Genomic DNA, 26,875 nt, shown 5'->3' on the forward strand with positions numbered 1-26,875 from the left:
TCTCAGGGACAGGACAGATGTGTCCCACTCTAAAAATGGCAGCGTTCTTGTTGTCAAGGAGAATGAGGATCTTGTGGAATCAGGGCACCATATTGAGGATAAGGGGAACATGCCCTCAGAAGGGACCTCTTCTTCAGTTGGTGAGCAGGTTTCCTTTCGCATCAAGGAACCATCCCTGGGTGGGGCGGGAGGGAGGCTCTTGGTAGTTGGTGATTCGATCCTTAGACAAGTAGATAGCTGGGTGGCACAACCGCGTTCTGACCATATGGTGACTTGCCTGCCTGGTGCGAAGGTAGCGGACATTACGCGTGTTATAGATAGGCTGGTAGATAGTGCTGGGGAAGAGTCAGCGGTCGTGGTCCATGTTGGAACCAACGATGTTGGGAAATGCAGTCGTGAGGTCTTGGAACAAAAATTTAGGCTGTTAGGCAGGAGACTCAAGGCCAGGACCTCCAAGGTAGCCTTCTCAGAAGTGCTACCTGTTCCACGCGCAGGGCCAGAGAGACAAACGCAGATCAGGAGTCTCAATGCGTGGATGAGACGATGGTGTAGGGAGGAAGGGTTCAAGTTTGTTAGGCACTGGGATTCTTTTTGGGACAAGCGGGAGCTGTACAAGAGAGACGGTCTCCACTTGTCCCGAGAAGGAACCCGGCTGCTGGCACTTAAAATCAAAAAGGTGGCAGAGCAGTTTTTAAACTAAATGCTAGGGGAAAGCCGACAAGAGATAAAGTGTCTCTGGTTCAGGATGGTTCATCTCAGAGAGATGAAGGGCTAGGTATAACACTTCTACAGGGAGATAGATTAGAGTTGTCAACTGAGATGGAGACAAACAGTGCAGATGACCTAACTACGTCTCGAGGCAAAGTGTGCCGGGGAAGTTACAGGTGTTTATATACAAATGCTAGAAGTGTCCGAGGTAGAATTGGGGAGCTGGAATGTTTAGTGTTGGGCGAATCCATAGACATTGTGGGCATATCAGAAACTTGGTGGGATGAGGAAAATCAGTGGGACACGGTGATTCCTGGATATAAATTATATCGGAAGGATAGGGAGGGAAGGGTTGGTGGTGGGGTGGCTCTATATGTCAGAGAAGGTATACATTCCAGTAAGATTGAGAAGGTAACTGAATTAGATTCGCTTCTGGAAATGCTATGGGTTGAAATTACGGGCCCAAATGGAAACTTAACTGTGGGAGTTTGTTATCGCCCTCCAGATCAGAAAATAGAGGAGGATTATAAAATGATGACAGGATTAAAGATGGCTGCTAAACAAAAAAACTGTGTTGTAATGGGTGATTTTAACTACCCACACATTGACTGGGCCAATGGGTGTTCGAATCGGGGGAGAGAAAGTGAGTTTCTAGACTGTCTCAATGACTGTGCTATGGAACAGATGGTTACAGAACCTACTAGGGGAGAGGTGATCCTGGATTTGGTCCTCAGTAATGCTGAAGACCTGGTGAGAGATGTAAATGTGATTGCACCACTTGGGAACAGTGACCATAATGTTATTGAGTACAACATATGTATAAATAGGAAATTGCCAAATAAGACCAACACAGCCATGTTTAACTTCAAAAGGGGTAACTTTTCTGAGATGAGGGGGTACGTGAAGAAGAAACTGAAAGGGAAAGTAAAAAAGGTCAAAACACTTGGGGAATCTTGGAGACTATTTAAAACTACAATCCTGGAAGCTCAAATTAAATATATACCGCTGGTTAGGAAAGGCACAAATAGGTTTAGGAAAAGGCCAGCATGGTTAACAAACAATGTAATAGAAGCTGTAAAAGGTAAAAAGGATTCTTTTAGGCAGTGGAAAACTAGTCGGAGTGAGGTTGATAAAAAGGAGCATAAGCTGTGGCAAAAAAAGTGCAAGTCTGTGATCAGACAGGCAAAAAGGGAATATGAGGAGCATATTGCAAAGAACATAAAGAAAAACAATAAACAATTCTTTAAATATATTAGAAGTAGGAAACCAGCTAGGGAGGCCGTGGGGCCCTTGGATGACCAAGGCGTAAAAGGATTACTAAAGGGTGATAGGGAAATGGCCGAGAAGCTGAATGCGTTCTTTGCTTCTGTCTTCACTGTGGAAGATAAGAAGTGCATGCCCACTCCGGAAGCACTGACTTTGGGAGGGGTTTTGAAAGACCTGAGTCACATTGAGGTGACGAGAGAGGAGGTTATGCGACTGCTAGATAATTTAAAAACTGATAAATCACCGGGCCCAGATGGCATACATCCAAGAGTTCTGAAAGAACTCAAGTGTGAACTTGTAGATCTCCTCACAAAAATATGTAATCTGTCATTAAACTCTGCATCTGTTCCTGAGGACTGGAAGGTAGCTAATGTTGTCCCCATCTTTAAAAAAGGTTCCAGGGGAGATCCGGGAAATTACAGGCCAGTCAGCCTGACGTCAATACCGGGTAAGTTGGTGGAAACTATTATCAAAAATAAAATTAGTGGGCACATTGATGACCAAAAGCTGATGAGGAAAACTCAGCATGGGTTCTGTAAGGGAAGATCTTGTCTCACCAATCTGTTAGAGTTCTTTGAGGGAGTGAACAAACAAGTGGACAAGGGAGACCCGATAGATATTGTTTATCTTGACTTCCAGAAAGCTTTTGACAAAGTTCCTCATCAAAGGCTCCTAAGTAAGCTCAGTAGCTATGGGATAAAGGGCCAAGTCCTCTTGTGGATCGAAAACTGGCTAATTAATAGGAAACAGAGAGTGAGCATAAACGGGCACTTCTCACAGTGGAGGGTGGTGAGCAGTGGGGTGCCACAGGGGTCGGTATTGGGTCCAATGCTTTTTAACTTGTTTATTAATGATTTGGAATTGGGATTAAGCAGTGAAGTGGCTAAATTTGCAGATGACACGAAATTGTTCAGGGTGGTGAAAGCCAGAGAGGATTGTGAGGCACTCCAAAGGGATCTGTCGAGGCTAGAAGAGTGGGCATCCATGTGGCAAATGAGGTTCAATGTAGCCAAGTGCAAAGTAATGCACATTGGAACCAAAAATCCAAAATATAAATACAAGTTGATGGGGTCTGAACTGGCGGAGACTGACCAAGAGAGAGATCTTGGAGTCATGATAGATAACTCACTAAAAACGTCAGCACAGTGTGCGACTGCCATAAAAAAAGCTAATGCTATGCTAGGGGTTATTAGGAAAGGGATTGAAAACAAATCAGCCGGTATCATAATGCCTCTGTATAAATCGATGGTGAGGCCTCATTTGGAGTACTGTGTACAGTTCTGGTCGCCACACCTTAAAAAAGATATCATAGCACTGGAAAAAGTACAGAGAAGGGCAACTAAAATGATTAAAGGGTTGGAACACTTTCCCTATGAGGAAAGATTGAGGCGATTGGGGCACTTTAGCCTGGAGAAAAGACGACTGAGGGGAGACATGATAGAGGTTTACAAGATAATGCACGGGTTAGAGAAGGTCGAGAAAGATGTGTTTTTCTCCCTTTCTCACAATACAAGAACTCGTGGGCACTCTATGAAATTATTGAGCAGTCGGGTTAGAACAGATAGAAGAAAATACTACTTTACACAAAGGGTGATAAACACATGGAATTCGTTGCCACAGGAGGTGGTGGCAGCTACAAGCATTGCCAGCTTCAAGAGGGGACTGGACAAATATATGGAGCAGAGGTCCATCAGTGGCTATTAGCCACAGGAGATAGATGGTATTCTCTTTGTGGGGAGGTGGTGCTCTGTTGTCTTGGTGCTGGAAGGAAGGCAGTGGGAGGGCTTCTGGTGTCCTGGCCTCACTGACAGTCCTTTAGATGGCACTGGATTTCTAGCCACTGTGTGTGACAGAATGTTGGACTGGATGGGCCACTGGCCTGATCCAACATGGCTTTGCTTATGTTCTTATGTTCTTATGTACATTCAGCTGAGAAAAGCTGGAGTGCGCGAGCTTGCATTTGTGAACCAGCCCTCAGATACTGTAACCTGATTTACTTCCCAGCTACAGCCAGCCACCTACACCCACAAAAAGACACTCCTGAGAGCTGGGGACTGTCAGGAATGCCTTGGGATAGAGAGTTAAGCTAGCGATGCGCTACTCAGACAGGGTCATGGACCAAAATGGATCCTGAGACGAGCAAAGCGAGCCATCCAGTGGCATCTCCTGACTTTATAATGGCCCATATCACTGAGTTCAGTTGCTTATGTATGTGAAACCTATTTGACAAAATAAAATAGCTCAGCCCCATACCTTGATCTTGAACACATGAACACACAGAAAGCTGCCTTATACTGAATCAGGCCGTTTTCACACAGCCATGCGCCCAGAAGATCACGCAAAACTCAGGGCATAAAAGCGTCTTCCTAGTGCGATTTCCCTGCACGATCCCATTTAATAGCACTTTTTCTGACATCATCAGGTCATTAAAGTGCCGGGAAGGTACTGCTTCATGCTGTGAGTTTGCGCAATCTCCTGGGGTGCGTGTGAAAACGGCCTCAGACCATCGGTCCATCAAGGCCATATTGTCTTCTCAGACTGCCAACAGCTCTGCACGGACTCAGGTCTTCCACATCACCAGTCGCCTGATCTTTTTAGATATTGAATCTCAGACCTTCTGCATGCCAAGTAGATTCTGTACTACTGAGCCACAGCCCTTTCCACTTACTTCTAAAATTCAGGACTCTAGATTAGAACAAAATAGTAAAGAGTCCAGCAGCACCTTAAAGACTAACCAACTTTCTTGTAGCATAAGCTTTCGAGAACCACAGCTCTCTTCATCAGATGCATCTCGAAAGCTTATGCTACAATAAAGTTGGTTAATCTTTAAGGTGCTACTGGACTCTTTACTATTTTGCAACAACAGACTAACTGGCTAACTCCTCTGGATCCATAAGCATAGATTAGAACAGTAATACTCCGTTAAGGACCAGTGTATACAGTCGGCAAAAACGAGCCATAAAGTGCTGTCTGGACTCTGTCGCTTCAGGCTGTTGGATTGCTTCTGCTTGTTTAAACGCTCCCAGCACATGGAGAAATCCGAGCACATGTCAGGGGAAAGAATAGAGCGAGTCTTTCTCCCCCACAATGTTATTTTTCTATGTTTATGGAGGCACATACAGCCATATAATACTCCCCACAGATTGATGGGGGAGTTATCCTTTGATTCTGCTGACTGTATAAACTGGCCCTCAGTTAAGGGATTCTTCTATCAGTTTTTGTACTTGCTGGAGTTGCCAGCCGTCCCAGTCCTGGAAGAATATATCTCCTTAGAATATTGTGCTTCTATTGCTTCCCCCCCCCCCCCGCACCATTTGTGGCCATAAAACTTTTACAATCAACAGTAGCCTGCTATGCGAGGAGTATCTAACGTGTCTAACTGGCTTAGCAGCTTCTGAAACCTGATTTCCCTAGCAAGTATTTAAAACAAGCCCAGGGTGAGGAAGAGAGTCGGGATTTTAGGGACTTTCCCCTTCCGCATGAAACCTTCCTCTCAAAGAGATGAAAGCCAGTCATGACCAATTAGGACTAGCTCTGAGCTCATCAAGAAAGGCATTTTCTTTTCAAAGGAAGCATTGTTATGAAGTCTGCATTGAGCAAAAAAAAAATTAAACTAAGATAGACTGCTGTGTGAATACAAAGTACAGAATTTTAACTGATACTTACTGGTATGAACAGATTATTTTACCCTATATTAATTTAGCACACCTTACTAGATATATTTATAAATCAATGGTTCCAGACCCTTCAGTTAAATACTTTGAAAGATCATTGGTCTCAGTGGAGAAAGTTCTGTACTTCTTTCCCAGTGAAATCACTGAGACTTCAAAGTACATAACTGTGGCTAGATTTTATTTTTTAATTTAGGGACTAAGTACTCTTTTCATACATAATTTTCTAGCGAAAGCCCTTGTCTATCTAGTTTGCAAATACGATTCTTTTGCCCCTTCTTTATTTTTGTTCGATTAACTCTTTTCAGTCACCAGGGCTTTTTTTCAGCTGGAACGCAGTGGAACAGAGTTCCGGAACCTCTTGAAAATGGTCACATGGCTGGTGGTCCCGCCCCCTGATCTCCAGACAGAGGGGAGCTTAGATTGCCCTCCATGCGACTGGCGTGGAGGGCAATCTAAGCTCCCCTCTGTCTGGAGATTAGGGGGCGGGACCACCAGCCATGTGACCATTTTCTCCTAGGGCAACCCACTGAGTTCCACCACCGCTTTTCTCAGAAAAAAAGTCCTGTAAGTCACTATGTTTTATCATGCATATTGGGAGCTCATACTATGGAACCCTCCTGATATACGTGGTTGCCATTTTGTCTGAAAGGGGCTATGTGCGTATTTTCATTCTTGGTACACACGTACCAGAACCTAGGGGTTTGATTCTCATGTACGAAAATAAAAATTCTCTCCTTCATTGCCCCTTACAGACAAAATGGCAATTTTGAGTATCAGGAGGGTCATATATGTGCTATTGATGTGTGCAGTTCCCAGGCTGCCATATATGTGATGGAAAAGAGCTGTTCTTTGAACAGTTTGTTGCTTTTCTCCAGATTTCCCCTGATTTTTAAAAAAAGAATCACACATTTTCTCTGTGCTGTAAGGCCAACTCAGATGGCCCAAGGTACTTTGCCAATCCAAGATTCCAAAGGGCATGGGGTGTGAAGAGAGACGGTAGGCCCACCTACCCTGTCAAAACTCCAGCCCACATTACCGGTGGCTAGAAGGAAAACAAGCCACAGTGGGGGTGTCTAGCACTGCTGGAGTTCACCTTCCTGGTGGTACAAATTGGAAAAACAATGGGGCTGCGCCTGTCACTTCCTCCTGCATCACTAAGAAGCCAGGAGGACTAAGGTGACCTGTTAGGGACATTGTTATTGGGTCACCTCTTCATCCCAGGTGGTGGAGGTGCAGGCAACAGAGGGGGCTGAGCTGCCTTCTCCCACACTGACGCTGGCCAGGATCCAAAAGGAGTTTCGCTGGAGTTTGCCTTGGACTCTGGCAGCACTGGGGGAGATCGGGCAGGCAGCAACAGGGGCAAGCCATGTTCATCATGATTTCTCATGCCTCTCTTAAAATTGCAGTGCCCCAAGCACACCACAAACCTGGGCCCTTTGTGTAGTGAACTGGCACCCAGACTGGATGTGGACCAGATATTTCACATTTCCCTTGGGCTAGACTTGCCAGAAATCTCCCATGAAAACTAAAATAAGGTTGACGACTGAAAACAGTCACTTCTCTTCTTCTGTGCTTTGCCTAACCTGTTTCCTCTAGTACAGCCAGAAAGGTGGTCATCTAATCTTGATTTTCTCCACTTCAAATCTTTCCATTCCTTTGTCTTTTACACAAACACCACCTATCAGGTGGGGTACCAAGAGAGATTATCTCAGAAGATTTTGTTGACTGGGCAGTTTCATATCAGGCAACACGGTCCTTGAGATTCCAGGCCCCAGGTCTTGGAGGGATTTATGGGTCAAATCCAGCGTTTTGAATTGCAGCCAGAAACAAACCAGCAGTGTGTGGAGGGGGAGGGGGTTGTTTTCAAGATGTTTACTATGAGGGAATGTAACTGATTAGTAGCTGGCCTCCGTACTATCACTATTGTAAACACTTTCCACTGGTATCCTCCTAGATATAACAACAATAATGATGATGATGATGATGATGACAACGACAACAACAACATTCAATTTATATACTGCCTATCAGGATGACTTAACACCCATTCAGAGCGGTTTACAAAGTATGTCATTATTATCCCCACAACAGCAAACACCCTGTGAAGTGGGTGGGGCTGAGAGAGCTCCAGATTGCTGTGACTGGCCCAAGGTCACCCAGCTGGCTTCAAGTGGAGGAGTGGGGAATCAAACCCAGCTCTCCAGATTAGAGTCCCGCGCTCTAGTCTTAACCACTACACCAAACTCAGTTTTACAGGCATACACACCTGTTGCAAGATCACCTTTTTTTCCCTCAGGAGAGATCTCATCTGGTGTACCAACCTATGTTGATAAATGTACTTTGAACCATAGACCACACTTGGGCAGCCATAAATAAAGCTGGAAGTGATAAACCTTACCCTTAACAGAGTATTCAACCCCCGCATCTAGAACATGTTAAACATGTTTGGTGTAGTGGTTAAGAGCGTGGGACTCTAATCTGGAGAGCTGAGTTTGATTCCTCACTCCTCCACTTGAAGCCAGCTGGGTGACCTTGGGTCAGTCACAGCTTTTCGGAGCTCTCTCAGTCCCACCCACCTAACAGAGTGTTTTGTTGTGGGCAGGGCTTTTTTTCTGGGAAAAGAGGTGGCGGAACTCAATAATGGAACTCAGGACCGCACAATGACGTCACTTTGGGTCAGGTGGAACAAGGGGAGAGTTTTTTAAAGTTTAAATCGTCCTTGGTGAAAATGGTCACATAGCTGGTGGCCCTGCCCCCTGATCTCCAGACAGCACACGGAGGGCAATCTAAACTCCCCGCTGTCTGGAGCTCAGGGGGCGGGGCCACCGGCCATGTGGCTATTTTCAAGAGGTGCCGGAACTCCGTTCCCCCGCGTTCCTGCTGAAAAAAAGCCCTGGTTGTGGGGATAATAATAATATACTTTGTAAACTGCTCTGAGTGGGTGTTAAGTCATCCTGAAGGGCGGTATATAAATTGAATGTTGTTGTTGTTGCTGTTACATCTCCATGGCCAACTGCACCATCTGCTAACAACATTCATCTCGTTCTGACACCTGGAGTGGTGTAGTGGTTAGAACATCAGACTAGGATGTGGGAGACCCAGGTTCGAATCCCTGTTCTCACTGGATGATCTTGGGCCAGTCACACACTCTGAGCCTAACTTACTCCACAGATCTGTTGTGAGGATAAAATGGAGGAGAGAAGAAAGACATAAGCCACTTTGGGTCCCCATTGGAAAGAAAGGCAGGGATATAAATGAAGTTTTAAAAAAAGTTAATCTTATCTGGACTGAGATTCATTTTATTAGCACAGCAATGGGGCTGCAGCACTTTTTCAGCCAATTGTTTTTTTTTAACAATTTGACTGATTAAAAAGGCCCAGACAGTATTCAAGGTAGGCACCGTGCTAGCAAAGTCATTCCTCCTCCTCTCCCAAAAGGGACTAGGATACCTCTTCTAAAAAGCTTCCTCCAATAATGCATAAACATACATACATACATGCCATCAACTCGCAACTGACTTATAGCAACCCCAGCAAGGGGTTTTCAAAGCAAGTGAGAAGCACAGGGATTGACATTAATTAAATCAAGGCAGAAAATACTGGCAAAACTAAAGGAAAGGTTTATTGGAGAAATGCTCAGATAAATGGATGCACTTCAGGACAAATCTGGCAGAGTGCATGCCTCGCAGGGTAGGCATTCACTTTTATATCCTTTTATAAACAAAGTCATCAAAATATCAAGATAGTTTACAGAAGAGAAACAAGCTTAAGACAGTAATTTCTAAAAGTTGGCAGGTCATATAAACCCAAAGGGGTGACATTTCCCACCCCTCTGGCACCTCTTGTTCTCTTTTAGAGAACAAGAGAGGTACGTCGGTGAGATGATAAGAAGAGTGCTGGCAAATCATAACAATCAAGCATTTTCAAGGCTAGTGTCCTGTTGTAAATTCAAGCACCTCCTTCTCTCACTATTTTTTTTTACCTACGTTGCAATTTCCAGAAAGGAATAGTGAAGTAAAAGTAGGGGAAAGAGCAACCTTTGCGAAAAGGACTCACTCTTATAATGCCCTATAAGGAACCAAACTTTAAAAGGTTATAGCTAATTCTAGGTGAATATATAAAGTCCCTTAACACATACAAGCATTGCCTAAAAACAAAAAAAGTATTTTCCCATAGTACTATTATTTAATCATGTGGAAATTTGCGCAGATGGAATTGATTAATGAAAACTTAGACAACCCACCGAGTCAAATTTAATCATATAAAAACCTTATATACTCATAGCAGTCTCAAAGTTACCACCCCCATTCACACCAAAGCCAAACAATTCTGCAAAGGACATAAAAAGGAGTGTGGCAATCAACCCCAAAGTCCCACCTCCCTCCAGGGCTCTGAACCAATCCTGGTGATTTAAGCCTTATGCAAAGCCCAGAGCCTCCGGAACTCCAGTGGTTGGGAGAAAAGAGCAAGAGTCCAGTAGCACCTATGAGACTAACAAAATTTGTGGTAGGGTATGAGCTTTCGTGAGTCACAGCTCATTTGTTAGTCTTATAGGTGCTACTGGACTCTTGCTCTTTTCTGAAGAAGTGAGCTGTGACTCAAAAGCTCATACCATACCACATTTTTTCCCGTCTTAGAGGTGTTACTGGACTCTTGCTTTTTTCTGAAGAAGTGAGCTGTGACTCAAAAAAGCTCATACCATACCACATTTTTTCCCGTCTTAGAGGTGTTACTGGACTGTAAAGGGCTCATCATTTCTATTTATTTGTTTATTTATTTACTTACTTACTTGCTTATTTATTTATTTATTTATTTATTTATTTATTTATTTATTTATTTATTTATTTATTTATTTATTTATGGTCAGCTGTTCCCACTGAGACTCAAGGCATCTTACACAGTGAGTCAGTACAGTCAATTTCAAAGACGTTTCAATGCACATGTAACAGAGTATATACATAAAAATTTGCAAAGATTTAAAACCAGCAGAAACCAATACAGAGTTCAAGAAATGTGGAAACAGAGCATAAGCAACTCTAAAATTGACATATTAAACAACATAGGAACTACCCAGTAAGATCATACTTACATAGCAGTAGTAAAGTCTATAGTCGATTATACTTAACAGCAATAGTAGTAAAGTCTACTGTTAGCCCCATCCCCTTTACTGATGCATCTCTTTGAGACCACTTCCTTATCTTACAGCCCTCCTATCTGAGTAAAAAGCCCTCTTGAATAATTCAATTTTGCATCATTTGCAGGAAGCCAGAAGAGTGGGAGCGTTCCAGTAGGCTATAAGGTGGGGGCCTACACGGAGGAAGCACATGTAGGGTCAGCTATTGATTTTACCCATGTGCAAGGTGGCATCTGCTGAAGTCCCTGTTCAGCTGAGCGAAGCTGCCCTGGTAGAACATATGGAGAGAGGCGTCCAGTAGATATGACAGATCAAGGCTGTGAAGAGCTTTGTCTGTAAGAGCCAATGCCTTGGATTGAACCCAGTAGCTGATAGGTAGACTGTGAAGTAAAAGAGCAGCCTGGATCCTGAGTGTAAACCTGTAAGTTGTAGTAAAAACTGGGCCTTAATTGCTGAGGAATCCTATGGGGAGAAGAAGGAATCCATTGTCCCTTAAGTGATTGTGTTTCACTAACACTGATCAGTTCAATGGGCTTAAATTGGAGTAACTCTCTTTAGAATTGTACTTTAAGGCTCAGTTCAATGTGTTACCTCACAGAGTAGAAAATGTGTAACCTCTGGGGAGTGCAGTTGAGAGCCAGTTGTACATTCCAAACTGTACTGTTACACCTTATTTTCTGTAAATAAACGTTTGTCCATCTGCATCTTGTCTGTCAAGAAAAAATAGCTGTGTGAAGGAGGTGATATTTACCTTATTTTAAATACAATCTTATTAGACATAAATAATGACATAAATTAAAAACCCACAAAGTTTACATGCTACCAACCAGTTAGATAAAGCTTTTACTGATTGTGAGTAGCTGAGGGTTTTTTAAAAAATAGAAGAAGCCAGTGTGGATTTTGACAGGGGTAAGCCCAGTTAGCAGTCTCTCTTCTCTCCTCCCCCCATCTTATCCTGGTTGCTGCACAAAGGGGACTGTATGCATGTCATACATACATGCAGGGGGTGGTTCTGGGAAAAGAGGTGGTGGAACTCTCAAGAGGGAAATGAGTAAGAAATATACGGGATTCTTTGAAATCATATTATTTTCAAGCACTATTGCCGAGTATTTTCAAGAGGTGCTGGAACTCCGTTCCCCCGTGTTCCCCCTGAAAAAAAGCCCTGCATACATGCCTGTAATTGAGGCTTTTCTTTCTTTTTCTCTTTCTTTCTTTTTCTTTCTTTCTTTTTCTCTCTCTCTTTCTTTCTCTCTCTCTCTCTCTCTTTCTTATAGAACAGCCTCATTTCAAACAAGCTTTCATTCAACTGCCTTTGCTGCCATTACAGCAGATGCATGTATATATACGCAGCCTAGAATAGTTCTGAGTCATTATGTGCTTTCTTACCACTTCCCCTTCCTGCCTTGGAAGTCTGTGACCTCAGGAGAAGAAAATGATTCCTTTTGCTTAGTTCTAGACAGGCAGGTGTCATGTTATCACATTTTTCTCCGATTAGATAATATGCTTTAATGAGACTTGCCTCTAGTCTGCTTTCCTTTCCAGTGACAAATCTGTTTTGTGCTGGGTTGCTTTCCACGTCTGACTTCACCTGCCTGCATCTTTTGTTCACCTGTTTTCATTTCCTCTTGTGTGTTTGCCCTATCAACAAATGTGTATTCAGCAACCGTCCTCATCACCCCATGTCTAGAATGCTAGGCTGTAAGAAAATATTTAGTATACATGTACCCCACCCTTCCTCCTAGGAGTTTGAAGCAGCTTAAATATGTATTTGTTTACTTACTTATTTACTTATTTGTATTATTTATAGTTTGCCTTTCTCTCTGAGACTCAAGGCCGATTACACCGTACAAGTCAATATAATCAACTGCTGGGATAATCAATAAACAATGCAATAGGGAATGGGATGCAGACATTTGAAAACAAGCAGAAATCCAATAGAACTGAAACAACACTGAAAAAAACATAAGCAATTTGACACGACTTATTAAATAACGTGCAAACTTACAGCAATAGCGAGTACGCAGTAGTATAGTCTACAGTCCCTATCCCTTTAACCAAAGGATCTCTCTGAACCATTTCCTTTCAGCACAACGCTATTGCCTGTGTAAAAAAGCCCTCCTGAACAATTCAGTTTTGGACAATTTGCAGAAAGCCAGGAGAGTGGGAGCTTCAAGAGGGCGATTCTATCAGGTGGGGGCCACCACAGAGAATGCATGTATATATCAAAAGCTGTTGATTTTGCTCATTTGCAGGGTGGAACCTGCAGAAGGCCCTGTTCAGATGAGTGAAACTGTAGCCAGCCTTCATTAGCCTTCTGGAGTTTCAGCCTGTGCTTTCAATTCTTTCCATGGATAAAAAACGCTGTGAAACATCCAGGGTATTTGTTAATGATCTCTGGGAAATTTGCCTGAAAACCACGTGGAGGGACATCAGGGTGAGAGCCGGGCACTCAATCCAAAACATCATTATGACTTCTCTTCTGTTTCCTCTGATGTCATATCCTCTAGGAGGTACTTAAAACTGTTCATCAGACCTAGACTCGGTAAGATCTCATCCTATGGACAAGCAAAGAAAATGTGCCACTTTCCAACTGATAACTATTTTTATTATTTCGATTTATAAACCGCCCATCCTCAGCGGCTCTGGGCTGTGAACAACAGTTAAAATCAATAAAAACAAGAAAACAATCATTCTAAAATCAACATAAAATAAGCAATAATAAAATAAATTAACCAAGTATATTAAAGTGCAATGGTGGGGAGAACCCCCCACCCCAAAGATGGGAGGCCGACATGGTACCGCCCCCTTCAACCACCGATAGCCTGGCGGAACAGCTCTGTCTTACAGGCCTGGTGGAACGATAATATGTCCCGCTGTGCCCAGGTCTCCATTGACAGAGCGTTCCACCAGGCTGGGGCCAGGACTGAAAAGGCCCTGGCTCTGGTTGAAGCGAGGTGGGCTTCCTTAGGGCCGGGGACCATCAGTACAACATTTTAATGTACTTGTTGTCTCTTGTCACTCTAAGACAGCCATTTCTCACAAGAGATGGCACTTTGATGTGTACACCTTGCTAGTGCCATCCTATTCATGTCCACAAAGGCTACAGAGGCACGTGCGCATTTCTTTATGAAAACATACCTGTTTTTATTGAAACAAAGGGGTCGACTTGTATGCACAAAAGCTGCATGTATACATCACAGCACAACAGGGCTCCAGACCAACACATTTATCACTTCTGAATTGTTTTTGTATGTCAATGGCACAAACGATTTCAGACACAGCATTACCTAGTAGATCTTCAGGTTTTAGACCAGGTATTAGCAAAAGGAGGACCTCTGGCTGGATCCAGCTCTCTGAGAACGATTAAAGACCCCCCCCCAAAAAAGTTCCCCCCTTTTGGAAACAAAAGAGACATTTGTGGCAAACAGAACTTATAGCATTGGCAAGCCACTGTTGCTCTCCACCATTTTGCAAGTGACTTTATCACTGTAGTTGTAGGATTTTAAGATTTGTGTTAATGTGACTTTAGAACTGTACCTTCTCTTCAGACAGGTGTTCAGAAAAAGCTGAACGAGGCGGCATGAAGGTACAGTAGATAGGAAACCAACATTCAAGCAATACCTGTAACATTTGAGAAATAACGTTCTAAAAACAAAGCAGCACTTAAAGAATCCCAATAAATATTGTAATTTATTCCTGTAGCGTTTTTTCAGCATGCAAAAATATTACATTCCATCCTCTGCCCAGACAGTATTTGCTTGGGATGAGAGCAGTGACATTTCTTGATGCTGAGCCCAAAAGACACTGAGCCCCCCCCCCTCTTCCCTTCTATGGCTACTCTTCAGCAAACAGGCTGGGTACCGGATGTCTAACATGCTAAGTATGTTGCCAATAGAAAGCTGGACACACAGTTGTGAAGTGCCAGCTCCTATGATTGTACTGCACACTTTATCAGATTTGGTGATGAGCAACAGTTTGAAACAGCAAGTGTTTATTCCATCCTTTGGTTTGTTAAAAGAGAGAAGGAAAAAAATTGCGGAGTGTGCAAAAGATAAGTGAACCTGTCACAAAAAGTTCTGGTTCAACATGAAAGACTTTTTTATTTTCTGTTGAAGCAACGCTGAAGTCTTATTAATTTCAAAGAGATTGAGAGTTTGTACAGATAATAATTATGGGGTGGGGTGGTGGGAAAAACGAGCACGTTTGTCATTCATTTCTTATGGCATTCCAGATGTCGTCACCAAAGAGAGCTATTCTGTTCTTGTATATCAATTTTTTTCCAGCACTCAAGCAATAATATTAAGATTACTGGAAAATGTATCTCACATAGTACCTGTCAGGAAATGTGTTGAGTTTGTGTAATATTTATTTGATACATTTATAGTCCATCTTTGTCCATCATGGAAGTCAAGGTGCTTAACATAGGACTCCAAAGTCTCCCATCCAGGACTGACACAACTTTGACCCAATTAGCTTCAGGAGTATCATGTGCCTTCCAACCATGTCCTTGTACTGGCGATATTCCTTCCATGAGAACGTAAAAGCAGTAGTGACGATTTGGCAAGAGAGTCTATTTGATATAAATCTCTGAACAGGATGATGCAATCCTCTGTGGTTTTTTTCAACGTTGGTATAATTCTAGAGACAAATTTAACCCTTTTGGAACCAGGGTCTGAGCAGATCTGTTTAATACATTTCTCAGCAGAGGATGATGCAATCCCCCCTCTCTCTGTCCCTTTTTAACAGAAGTTGATGTAATTCTAGAGACAAGTTTAGCCCTTTTGGAGCTGGGATCTGAAGTTTTACCATCCGTTCTGCGAGTAGTTTCTCATTTATCCTCCTTTAGTCCATTTATCCTCTGCCTATCTGCATCAGAAAATGGGGGGGGGGGGGTGTTCTATTTTCTTTATGCATGAATGGGAGGAGGGGTTACCAGCGTTTAACTCTTACAGGGCTGTAGCTGTTGTGATGATTTGTATGGGGGGGGGCACAGTTGCCTTGTGAAATTGCAGAGATCTCAGCTTCTGAATCAGCTGCACACACACACAGAAAAATGGTTAGTTGTTCATCATTGATCTCTAACATTGTGTCTGGTTTGGGGTGCATGTAACCTTACCTGCTGCCTTGAGAACTTTGTTGAGAGGCACACATTATATAAATATATACATGACCCTTGCTCCAGTCTGTCTCTCTGCAGGGCAACTGGTTTGCCAATGGGGGAGAGAAACAAAGGCTTGGCTGTCTCTCTCGAGTTCCCCTTCATCTACACACCTGTCTGCCTAGTACAAAACATGCCTTTCTATCCCCTAAAGAATAAAAAGGAGTGAGGTCAGACTCAAGGAAGGTGGAGAGGGAGTTCTGGTTGTTGCATCTGCATCTGTACACACAAACCTACACGATCATATCTGCCTGTTTCCACTGGTCCCATGCGCATAAGCTCGAAGGAGACTCAAGGGCATTTTTAATATCATGTTTTCTTTAATAAAATCCCATTGAAATCAAATGCATTTAAATGTTGCACGCCAGAGGACTGCTGACTCTCAGCAGTGGAACCACTCCAACGACAAGCATTACCAGGACGGCACCCCGCTGAAGCTTGTGCTGCCTAGCGGAGAGGCGCCGGTCCCGATCCCAAGCTCTGTGTGCCCATCACCCTTCAACACATGCTGGTATTTGTTTGCACGTCTGTATCGCACCAATGTCCGGCCCCACCTGCTCTGCTCCAAGAAAGAGCCTCTGCGCTGCTGAGTTAATCAGTACCAAAGTGGTTTTTTCCCCTCTCTCCCCGCCCAGTCTCGATGAAAACGTTTCGATTTTCTTTTGTCGCCCAGGCGTGTTTGTTTGCTCACTACTGGCACAGCACAGTTTAGCGCTGCCAACTCCAGTTTGGAAAATTCCTGGAGATTTGGGGGGGGGAGCCTGGAGAGGGCAGAGTTTGGGGAGCGGAGGGGTCTCGGCAGGGTATGCACTGTCCAAAATAGCCACTTTCCCAAGGGAAGCTCATTTATGTCTTCTGGAGATCAGCTGTCATGCCAGATCTCCCGGCATGGCCGGGAGGTTGGCAACCTTCTTTGCACCTGGGAGAAGGCGAAGAAGGAAAAAACCCTGCGTGCAGCAGAGCCCAGAAGGAGTCAAGCGAGTCAGGCGCGCTCGGCAGCGGCCTCCGACACGGGCTTCTCCGCCCCCGCAGGCTCGCCGCGCGCGCTTGCCCTGGACGAGCTCCAACACGCCCGGCCCCCGCTCCCCTCCGAGGAGCCTGTCCCCGCCTGCCCGCGCGTCCCGGCGTCCGATTGGCTGGCGGAGGAGGGGCTCGCCGAAAAGGGGGCGGAGATTTCCTCCCGAGTTCTACGACGTCACTGGAAAACCCCTGTGCACTCTGACTTGGCGGTGCGCGCCCGGGCGAGACGGGCGCAGAGCGCGGGAGGGAACCGTACGCGAGGATCGCCCGGCCGCTTTTGCAGGGGCTCGAGGCTTTCGGGAGCCGCCGAGAGAAGCCACTCCAGCCCCGTCGTCCGTTCCCACGATGATGCCCAGCAAACCCCTGCGCAAACCCGCGCCCCAGAGCAGCGCGCCCGCGGGCACCGACCGACGTAGCCACCGCTCTAGGATGGCTCTTCCCGCCCCTGGCACAAGTGAGTGGCTCGAGATCGCCCCTGAACCTGAAACAAGGGCCGAGGGAGGTGGCCGGTGGTATCTGCTGGTAGGACAGGGAGGGCGAAGCTGTGGCTCGGTGGCAGGGAATCTGCTGGGCATGCAGGAGGTGCCGGTTCAGTCCCCGGCATCTCCAGCTAAAAAAGGACCAGGGAGTAGGTGACGTGAAAGACCACAACCTATTTGGGGCTCAGGACGTCCCAAGTGCAGTCCCAGCATGTCCAGTTAAAAAGGATCAGGTAGGAAGCCAGGAGGCGAGTCCAGTGGCCCCTTAGAAACTAACAAGATTTTCAGGCTATTGGCTTTAGAAAGTCAAGCTTCCTGCTTCAGACAGAATGATCAGGTGATGGAAGGACCTCCACTTGAGACCCTGAAGAGCTGCTGCCAGTCAGAGAGGCAGCTTCATTCATTCATTCATTCATTCTGGAAAAGGGGGGACCTCCTTTGGAGGAAGATAAAATGGATCCATTGTCCATCCAGGCAACCACTACCCTCCCCCCAAAAGATCAAAACCGCCCAAGCCCTATATTGTCCCCCTCACTGGAAGCCCAGTTGTTCAAGTTTTAGTTCAAAACTGGAATCCAACGGCACCTTTAAAGACTAACAAAAATGTCCATAATATAAGCTTTTTCTGTCCTGACTCTGATAGCCCAGGCAAGCCTGATCTTGTCAGACCTTACAAGCTAAGCAGGACGGGCTTCGGTTAGTAATTGGATGGGAGACCTCCAAAGATGACCAGGGCTGTAAAGCCAGGCAATGGCAAACCACTTCTGTTTGTCTCTTTCCTTGAAAACACGAGTGGAGGTTACTGTCAGTCAAAAATGACTTGAAGGCACTCACCACCACAGAAGCTTTTGTGAGTCAGAGCACCCTTTGTCAGATTCTAATAGAACTTCTGCATCCGGCAGGGCCCTTCTTTGCAACACTCCTTCCACCTTCTGATCTGGATATAAGGGTTGATGGATGTTTGTCCTATTTGTACCTGAAGAAGTGAGTGAGTTCTGACTCTCAAAAGCTAACTGAAAAACAAAAGTTTATACCCTGGAAAATTTTGTTGGTCTTTAAGGTGCTGCTGGATTCAAATTCTGGTCTACTACTGCAGATGGTTATCTGCCTGAAACAAGCTATAGTTCAGGGCTCTTTATTCTTTTCCGTTCTAGGACTTCTCATGAGCCCCAGCCGGCCACACTTCTACTTTTTATTTTGTATCTGTCAATCTAACAGAAGTATCTCATTAGCTACTTGTAAGCTGCTTTGAGCTAAGACAGGCGGGGGTATAACTATTTCCATTAAACAAGCCAATAAATAATTCTCTATCCGTTTTTCTCCTGGTCAAGGTGTGACAGATGCAACCCACCTTACGTCAAGTAACAGCCCTGTCGGTGTTCATGACCCACGAGTTGAAGACCACTTTAGGACCAATAGTAGATTCCCAAGCTATTCAGGTACAAACTTCAATATAGTACTGGATATATTAGAGTGGGGGTCCCCAACGTGGTGCCCGTGGGTGCCGTGGTGCCTGCTGACAACTTTTGCACGCCCACCAAGTGTTTTAAGAAAGTGGTTGGAGCTAAGTGGGGCATTGGAGATCCAGTTAGTTGGGCAGATTTTAAAAATTTTCAAAGGTAGCTTTCACCAGAGTGTTAGTTTTATTCCCTGTCATTCCTCTTTCCCGATGTATCTTTGAAAATTATCCCTCGTCAACCCTGCTTCCTCTGTGCGTGTGTGGAGGTCCACCTCTCTTAACATCCGTTTCCTAGCTGCAGCCATCACCCTGTGTCAGAATTCCAAAGGGGCCCACAGCCTCAAAAAGGTTGGGGACCCTTGTATTAAAGGCATGATGGGGCAATAGCATGCTAGGATTTTATCGTCTACGTAATACAATCTATCTGCTACATTTCTGCCTCCTGAATACTAGGGGTTTCTTATTTGATTCAGCCTTCTGCTACTGAATCAGCCCACTGGTCTGGCACAGCCAAAGAGTTCGTCTGTGACTGGCAGTTCTCCAGTGTCTCAGGGAGAGGTCTATTGCATAACCTACTACCCGATGCTTTCAGCTGGAGATAGCAGGGATTGAACGTGGGACCTCCTGCATGGAAAACAGATGCCTTTCCACTGAGCCACAGCATCTCCATTATCAGATTCCCCCATGGAAAGGGAAGCATAGGAAGAATTACCCATTTTATTGAAGGGAAAAGGGAGATCACACCCATAGGAACTTTGTATGTTCTTTCAATACTTGCAGGGCTCTGGGCCAGGGATTAAAATATTTAAAATGATTGAAATGTGTCATTTTAAAGGGATTTGTTACCACTTCGCAATTCACCATGCAACCTTAGCCCAACTTGTTAAAATATTTGTGATTTGTATAGAATGTTATGTTAAAACCGTAAGCTATGATATACATTTAATATTGGAAGTGAAAAAAATTATTTTACAAAGATAATTAAGATGGCATTAAATATTTGTATGAAATAATATAAAAGACACATAGCAGATGAGTTAATGCTGTCAAGGTGGTGCAGCTTTCAGCACTTTTTACCGTTTTGACAATCTTATATACTAACAGCCAAGTGGACCTGATTTGTTGATACTTAAATCCAGAGATTGGAGCCATGAATAGGCAGGACAGATCTTCCTGCACACCTGAACAATGCCCCAGGTTTGCAGAAAAATCTGAAATCTAAAAAAAAAAACCCCAAAATATTGAGGGGTTTAAAAAAAATGTTAAAAGGAGTACCTGTAGCGTTAACCAGATGCCCTCAGTAGCCAACGGTATAGCCAGTATTCCAGGTTTGGTTTCTGTCAGTGAAAGGCAAGGTGAGGGGGCAGGGCCCTTTCCAGGGCTGTTTTGGTCTTCGCGGGGGTACTCACTGGGGCCAGGAGCAGAAACAACCACTGGACAACTTGATACCACATGCATGACTCACCCAGGTCTGGCTGCTTGCTACTGTTCAACAGCAGCCCGTCCCCACAAAAGACAGTATAGTGTAGTGGATAGAGTTTCAGAACAAGAGGTGGGAAACCCAGGTATGAATCACCACTTTGCAGTGGAAGCTCACTAGGTGATATCCCCACCCCCCGGCAAGGCCTTGTGGGTCCTCACTTCTAAAATACTAATCATATTGCTAATGTGATGTACATAAGGCCTGCACCTGAACTTTGAAAACAGCCCAGAAACTTTAGTTGATCCAAAACACAGCAGCCAGGCTCTGGTCAAGGGTTGGTTACAGAGATCGTATTATCCCTGCGCTAAAAGATCTTTGCTGATTACCCATCTGTTTCCAGGTACAATTCAAAGTGCTGGTTCTTACCTTTAAGTCCCTAGATGGCTTGGGGCCAGGGCTGCTGAAAGGCCTCTCTTCCTGTACTATCCAGCCTGCTAGTTAAGAGCTCAAGTCCACAGGGCATTATTTTGTGGTGGCACCTCACCTCTGGACTTCCCTCCCTCTTGAGGTTTGCCTGGCACCTACTTTTTCTTTTAGGCACCAGGCCAAGACACATCTTTTTACTCAAGCTATTAACTTAGAAGCTTTATCTTACAAGCTTTTTAATGGTCTCTTTTTGTTTTATGGATAGTTTTATGCTGTTTTGGCTTGTTTTTAATGGCTTTTTAAGCTGGTTATGTTTTAATTGAAAACTGCCTTGAGCAGGACTCTGAAAAGGCAGCATAGAAATATTGTAAATAAATAAATAAGCTTCAGGTTCTCTGAATGATTTGGATATTTAACAGGGTCATTCAGATACTGGTTTCACAACTGAAGGGCCAGTCTTACTTTGAAAAAATTGTTTCAGCCAGTAGATTACCGATTTTTGGGGCTTCAGTTGTTCAAATGTTTAAGGCATTTCATATTTCACTTTTATCATGCACGGGAAAAAATTATGGGCATTTAAAAAATAATATTTATATGATTAAGAGATGGCATGTATTTTAGAACTGGGATTAAACCATAACAAATAATTCAATTCAATAAAAACATGTATGTAATATAAATAATATACACAATAAGGCCAAGTCCAAGATGTCTACCTGAACCATAAAATCCCAGAGAAATTAAGAACTGTTTCCCATGTTTCACCATAAGTCCGTTCTCTGCTCAACCCTTGACCCTAATGAATCTAATCTGGGCTGAATCCACATGTACCAGCGTAGCGCTAAACTGTCAGAATGCCTGCGTCTCCCTGGCGCGATTTCTGACGTCTTCGTGCCACGAGGGTGGCATCGTGGTACGATGACGTCATAAATCGCGCTAGGAAGACGCTGGCATTCCGACAGTTTAGTGCTATGCCGGTACGTGTGGATTCAGCCCTGGAAGCATTTCTATTTTGTTGGCAGGCTGTTAGTTTCACCAGTGTATAGGTCTCTTTCTTTCATCAGCTGATCAGAATTCATTTTCAGCATCTCTGTGTTTCATATGCACATCCTAGTTAAGTAAACTTTGGCAGGGACTCTGATGCACATGCTATATGCCTGAAGGGCTTTCCTACTTTCACTGGACGGGGCAGCTGTTTATTCTATTGCCTATAACAAACCCAGAGGCGTTCCGCAAAATGCAACCTAAACACTATCAAAACAGCACTTGCAATAAAATATAATCAATCACTTACTACAAATTTATAGAAAATATTTCATCTATTTAAAGTGCTCAGTGCCAAAATGTGATACCAAAAACTTATTCAATTTCTTAACAAACACTATTATACAAGATTATTACAAATCAGTTACAAAAGAATCTTGTATAATAGTGTTTGTTAAGAAATTGAATAAGTTTTTGGTATCACATTTTGGTACTGAGCATAAAATATTCTCTATGAATTTGTAGTAAGTTATTGTTTATTCTATTGCCATCCGGTCCACAGACATGTATGGTGAAGCCAGTGTATACCGAAGCACACCGTGCAAAGCATTTCAGGCTGTGGTTAATATCTCTGTAGTACGAGGATCAAAAATAGAATTTTAAAATTATAAGGCCATAATCAGACAAAGTGAGCAATTATGTGTTTGCATGTTTTTTACAGAATCTGAGGCAGTGACGGCTTGCGCTTCACAGCTACGCAAGATGGGGGACAAATTGAACCTCCGTCAGAAAATTCTAAACCTGATTGCTAAACTCTTCTGTCCCGGAACAGGAGAATGTTTGGAGTAAAAGCAAAAGATCAAAAGAAAACACAGAATGTTTTGGAAGAGGTGTGCATAATTGGAGTCGTACTTCTGTGAGGCGGAATGATTCCTGTGAATTTCTGCAGTCCGTTTCCCGTTGGCAAGGAAGGCTGCTGTAAGATTTCTTCAGATGATGCAAGGAAATGCAGAAGAGAAATAACTGGAATGTACAGTTTACTGGATATTGAACTGTGAAGGGCATTGAGAAAAAAGGAGGAATCTGGGAGTGGTGCGCTAACCCTGAGTTCAACATTCTGATTTCTCTTGTTCTGGAATCCATTCGCTCAGCTGTTACGGTGCTGGAAAAAAAAAACTAATGGAATTTCATGCACAGTGAAGGACAACGGTTTCTTGTAAACTTTGGACATTGATTTACAATGCAAATCAGTTTCTCAGCTCTTGGCAATTTTCATTTTCCGGAGTTTGGAATCCCAGATGTAGTAGTATCCTGGGAATGTTTTCCTTTTGGGTTTGTTTGGTTAAAGATGTTATATGTCGATAGATTAATACATTAGCAATGAGGCTGCAGCTGGTTCAGCTTCCATGTAGACACCCCCGAGTATGCCCTATGGGTAGGAATTATATGGGGTTATTTGATTGTTATTATTGTCTACACTGTTAATTAATTACTTTGGAGTTGTGAACTCAAACTAAATATTTCAGATAAAAAGTTCAAAATACGCAGTAAGGACTGCATCAAAAAGCCCTTTGGGTAAAACTGAGTATTCTTTAGCATTATAGAAATGAATTGCACAACTGAATAAAACATGACTTCTTTGTGTGTATTGAAGGTGACAAATTTGCTCACAGTGTTAAGAGGGCTTAAACAGAATAAGCTTTAGAATGAAGTAGCAAATCAAAAGAAGTCATCGTACAATATAACCTTTAGGAGAAAACTAAAACTTTTAAAATATGTTATAAGAATAAAGAACCACCTTATTTGAAACATGTCTGTAGGGTTAACTGTTACAGGTACTTTTGAAAGGGGGATTTAAAATATAGATCATTGCCCCCATTCAAAAGTGGTGTGTTAGATCAGAAATTGACAGGGATCCCTTCTGTGTCCAGGGCTCCGTTCATTGCAAGAGGGGTGAGATGATCTATGGGTGCAAAACAACACCCATCAAGACAGAGTGCTTCTGCTGAAGGGTACGCAAGGTTTTTTTTAGTCCGAACTTGTGTCATCTAGAATGAATTTCCTGATCCCTGGATTTGAAGCCTCAAAAATTATTCTGTAGCTGTCTTAATATACATTCTGTGAATCAGAAACTGTCAGACTGTTGTATGAAATCTATCCTGGCTTTAATTAAACCGTATCTGGACTGGCTGAGAAGTGAGGGATTTTTAGTATCCTTCTGTCAAATGAACTGCAAAAGTTCTTCAACAATTACTTGAACCCAAAGCAAAAATATTTTCTTTGAGTCTCCCATTTTGAACTGCTTTGCTTGCAAGTGTCAGTTTTAAACATCATTTAATAAGTTTGGTACGTCTCATCTTGGTTCACAAGTGCTTTGGGCTACTGAAGCACCATTTGAAATCTGAATCACTAACATTGCTTTCATCCCATGAAAATGCTGAGTTTTGGATAGGTTTGGTGTTTGGGGAAAGCAAACACCTTGTGCATTTATGAAGTGTCATTTCAAGTTTATGGTATAATATTTATTTATATGTCTATGGATTTTTTTATTTACAAAGGGGTTCCCTCCATTGTTTAATGTCTTGATGCTGGTGAATTGCAGAGGAAATTGCTCTACTAAATGCATATGTTTGTTAGGGACACAGTTTACAGCAAAAGAGCTTGCTCAGTGTTTAAGGACTATCTCAAGTCTGCACACAGAGTTTGTGTGTAGCTTTTCTCGGAGAGCTCCTTTTCTTTCGTTTTGTGTTATATTGTGTTACCTTTTTGTGATGCCATTTTGCTAAAATAATAAAGTCATTGTGTTTTCAAAACGGCTTGGCAATATATTTTCTGTGGCATTTGAACAGTCACATGCAACCTGCCCCCTTTGCACTTTACACATACTGGACAGGACATTGATTTGCATACCTATAAAACCCAGCGGACAGCATTCTGTCACAATCTGGTGCTAAGAATAAGGAGTGCCAACCTTTGGGGGGGGGGTCTTGCTTGTGGCATTCCACACAACTCAATCATTTTCAGGGCCAAAAAGGCAGAAATGGTGGGCCACACCACTGAATGTCCCCAGCTTGCCCTTTAAATCATTTATTGTGCTTGTAACAAACATGTTCCCCCCAGTGGGTCTGGCTGGTGTCTGAACTGTGACCAGGCCTTTTAAAAGTGCTTTGATCTGCAGCGATTAGCAGGAGATAACTTTTATCTCCAAAGGACAAGCGATTCACCTGCTCTGTCCTGCATATCAGGCAGGCTGCTGCTCAAAAGGTACCAGAGCATGCCCAGTTGGTTTTTGTTTTGCTTCTGGACAGGTTGGGAACCTGAGAAACAAGGTGGGGAGACTTCAGGACGCTGATGCTGATAACAGACCCTCTTTCAAAGCCTCTCTCACTTTCTCTGCTATCACAGTGTTTTAATGCTTGAGATATACTCCAGGAAGTTAAATATTTGTAGTAGCATCAGGAAAAGGAGTTTGTGGAACGTAACGATTTTGGGGTAGAAAAATTACAGCTTGAGGCCCTTCTGCAGACTTAATTCTTACTCAGTTTCCAGGCAGGGCAGGGAAGAAGTTTAACGGCTATCCCAGCAGAGCATACTTTTATGCTTTCGTATATAACAATGCGGAGTTACGCCAGTCTAAGCCTATTGACTTCAGTGGGTTTAGATTGGAGTAACTCTGCAAAGGATTTCACTGTGAATGATTATTGTTCTGTTTTATTGAGAAGGGACTGGCAATGTGGTGCTTGCGGGGCTAAAACATGACTACCATTCCAGACAGTGGTTGCCCCCCCCCAGTCATCAACAGGGTACTATAGAAATTTCTCCTTCTCATAATGCAGCCATCGTCCCTTAGTTACCCCAGATGAAATAAAGACGGGCATTTTGGTAGCACTGGGAACGCTAGCAAAAGGATCACCATTGAGACAGGCGTTATGACTTCTCTCCGTGGGTGTACAGATGTATTTCAGACATGCGCACACACCCCTTGATGGCATCTAAGCTGGCAGCTTCCACTACGTCCTTCAGCAGCGAGTTAATTATGTGTTGTGTGGGGGGAAAAATACTTCCTTTTCAGGGCAACCCTAAGAATACTTTCCTGGAAGTAGACTCAAGAGTCTCTCTATACAAGACATCTTACACGGGAACACTCAAATGCCTTATTTTCTGTGTGGTCTTATATTCATGTGCACCCTAGTCAGGCACGTGTATCCACAATGGGAGAACAAGTGTAAGATCTTTCACTTGATCCTACGCATGTAAGATATCTTGTGTAGAGAGAGACTCATTAAACATACCTGGGCAGGATTCTGAGCAGGCCTTCTTCAGATCGCTGTTCTTTGTCTCAGATCTAATGCCTATTCGTTTCTGCAGGTGTCCCTCAACTCTGCCAGTGTACAAAAAGGGGCATTCCAGCCACCACAACTGGTTATCATTCCTGAAAATTAATTTTCTGCTTCATTATGTCCAAGATTCAGAGCTTACAACATCTTTGGACAAATTTAGATTCAACGTTTTTGAAATAGTGTCCTCTTCTAAATTTTACATACCGCAGGTAAAATAATTTCATGTATTGTCGAAGGCTTTCATGGCCGGAGAACGATGGTTGTTGTGGGTTTTCCGGGCTGTATTGCCGTGGTCTTGGCATTGTAGTTCCTGATGTTTCGCCAGCAGCTGTGGCTGGCATCTTCAGAGGTGTAGCACCAAAAGACAGAGATCTCTCAGTGTCACAGTTTCATGCTATGTTCCCCCTCCACAACATAAAAAGTTAGACTTTCATATCCGTTAACACTGATTGTGCACATTTATATTTTATTTTTCGTTTTAAACATGTATAAATATATAGCGATATTGAACCACAGGCTGCATTTCATAGTTATTTTGCACGATCAGCAGAAAGGTGGCTCCCACTGTCTTGGGAATGAAACAGGACTTTACGTCAAACCTAAAGTGGGGGAGAAATGCAGCAGAATGCTTTGCTACTCTGTGAAAAGCTGAGACAAGAAAGGAAATTTCATTTTTTTTCTTTTGTTTGAGTGCCAGTAATGGAGAGAATGAAGGATAGGTGAACTTGTTGTCTTGAGTAATACCTGGCCAAGGATTCATCATTCTGTCACATTTTAAGCTAGGGTTTCCAAGTCCCTTGGGCTT

General features: G+C 43.5%; 1 protein-coding gene across 1 annotated transcript; it reads left to right on the forward strand.

The window, feature by feature from the left end:
- Positions 1-17,196: 17,196 nt before the first annotated feature.
- Positions 17,197-24,505, forward strand: PMAIP1 (phorbol-12-myristate-13-acetate-induced protein 1). Its single transcript, XM_054987111.1, has 3 exons — positions 17,197-17,413; positions 18,770-18,877; positions 22,452-24,505. The coding sequence occupies exons 1-3, from the start codon at positions 17,305-17,307 to the stop codon at positions 22,577-22,579; spliced, it is 345 nt and encodes a 114-aa protein (XP_054843086.1). The 5' UTR covers positions 17,197-17,304; the 3' UTR covers positions 22,580-24,505.
- The last annotated feature ends 2,370 nt before the right edge of the window (positions 24,506-26,875 follow it).

The sequence above is a fragment of the Eublepharis macularius genome, chromosome 8 (genome assembly GCF_028583425.1).
Source record: "Eublepharis macularius isolate TG4126 chromosome 8, MPM_Emac_v1.0, whole genome shotgun sequence".
Classification (NCBI taxonomy): Eukaryota; Metazoa; Chordata; class Lepidosauria; order Squamata; family Eublepharidae; genus Eublepharis; species Eublepharis macularius.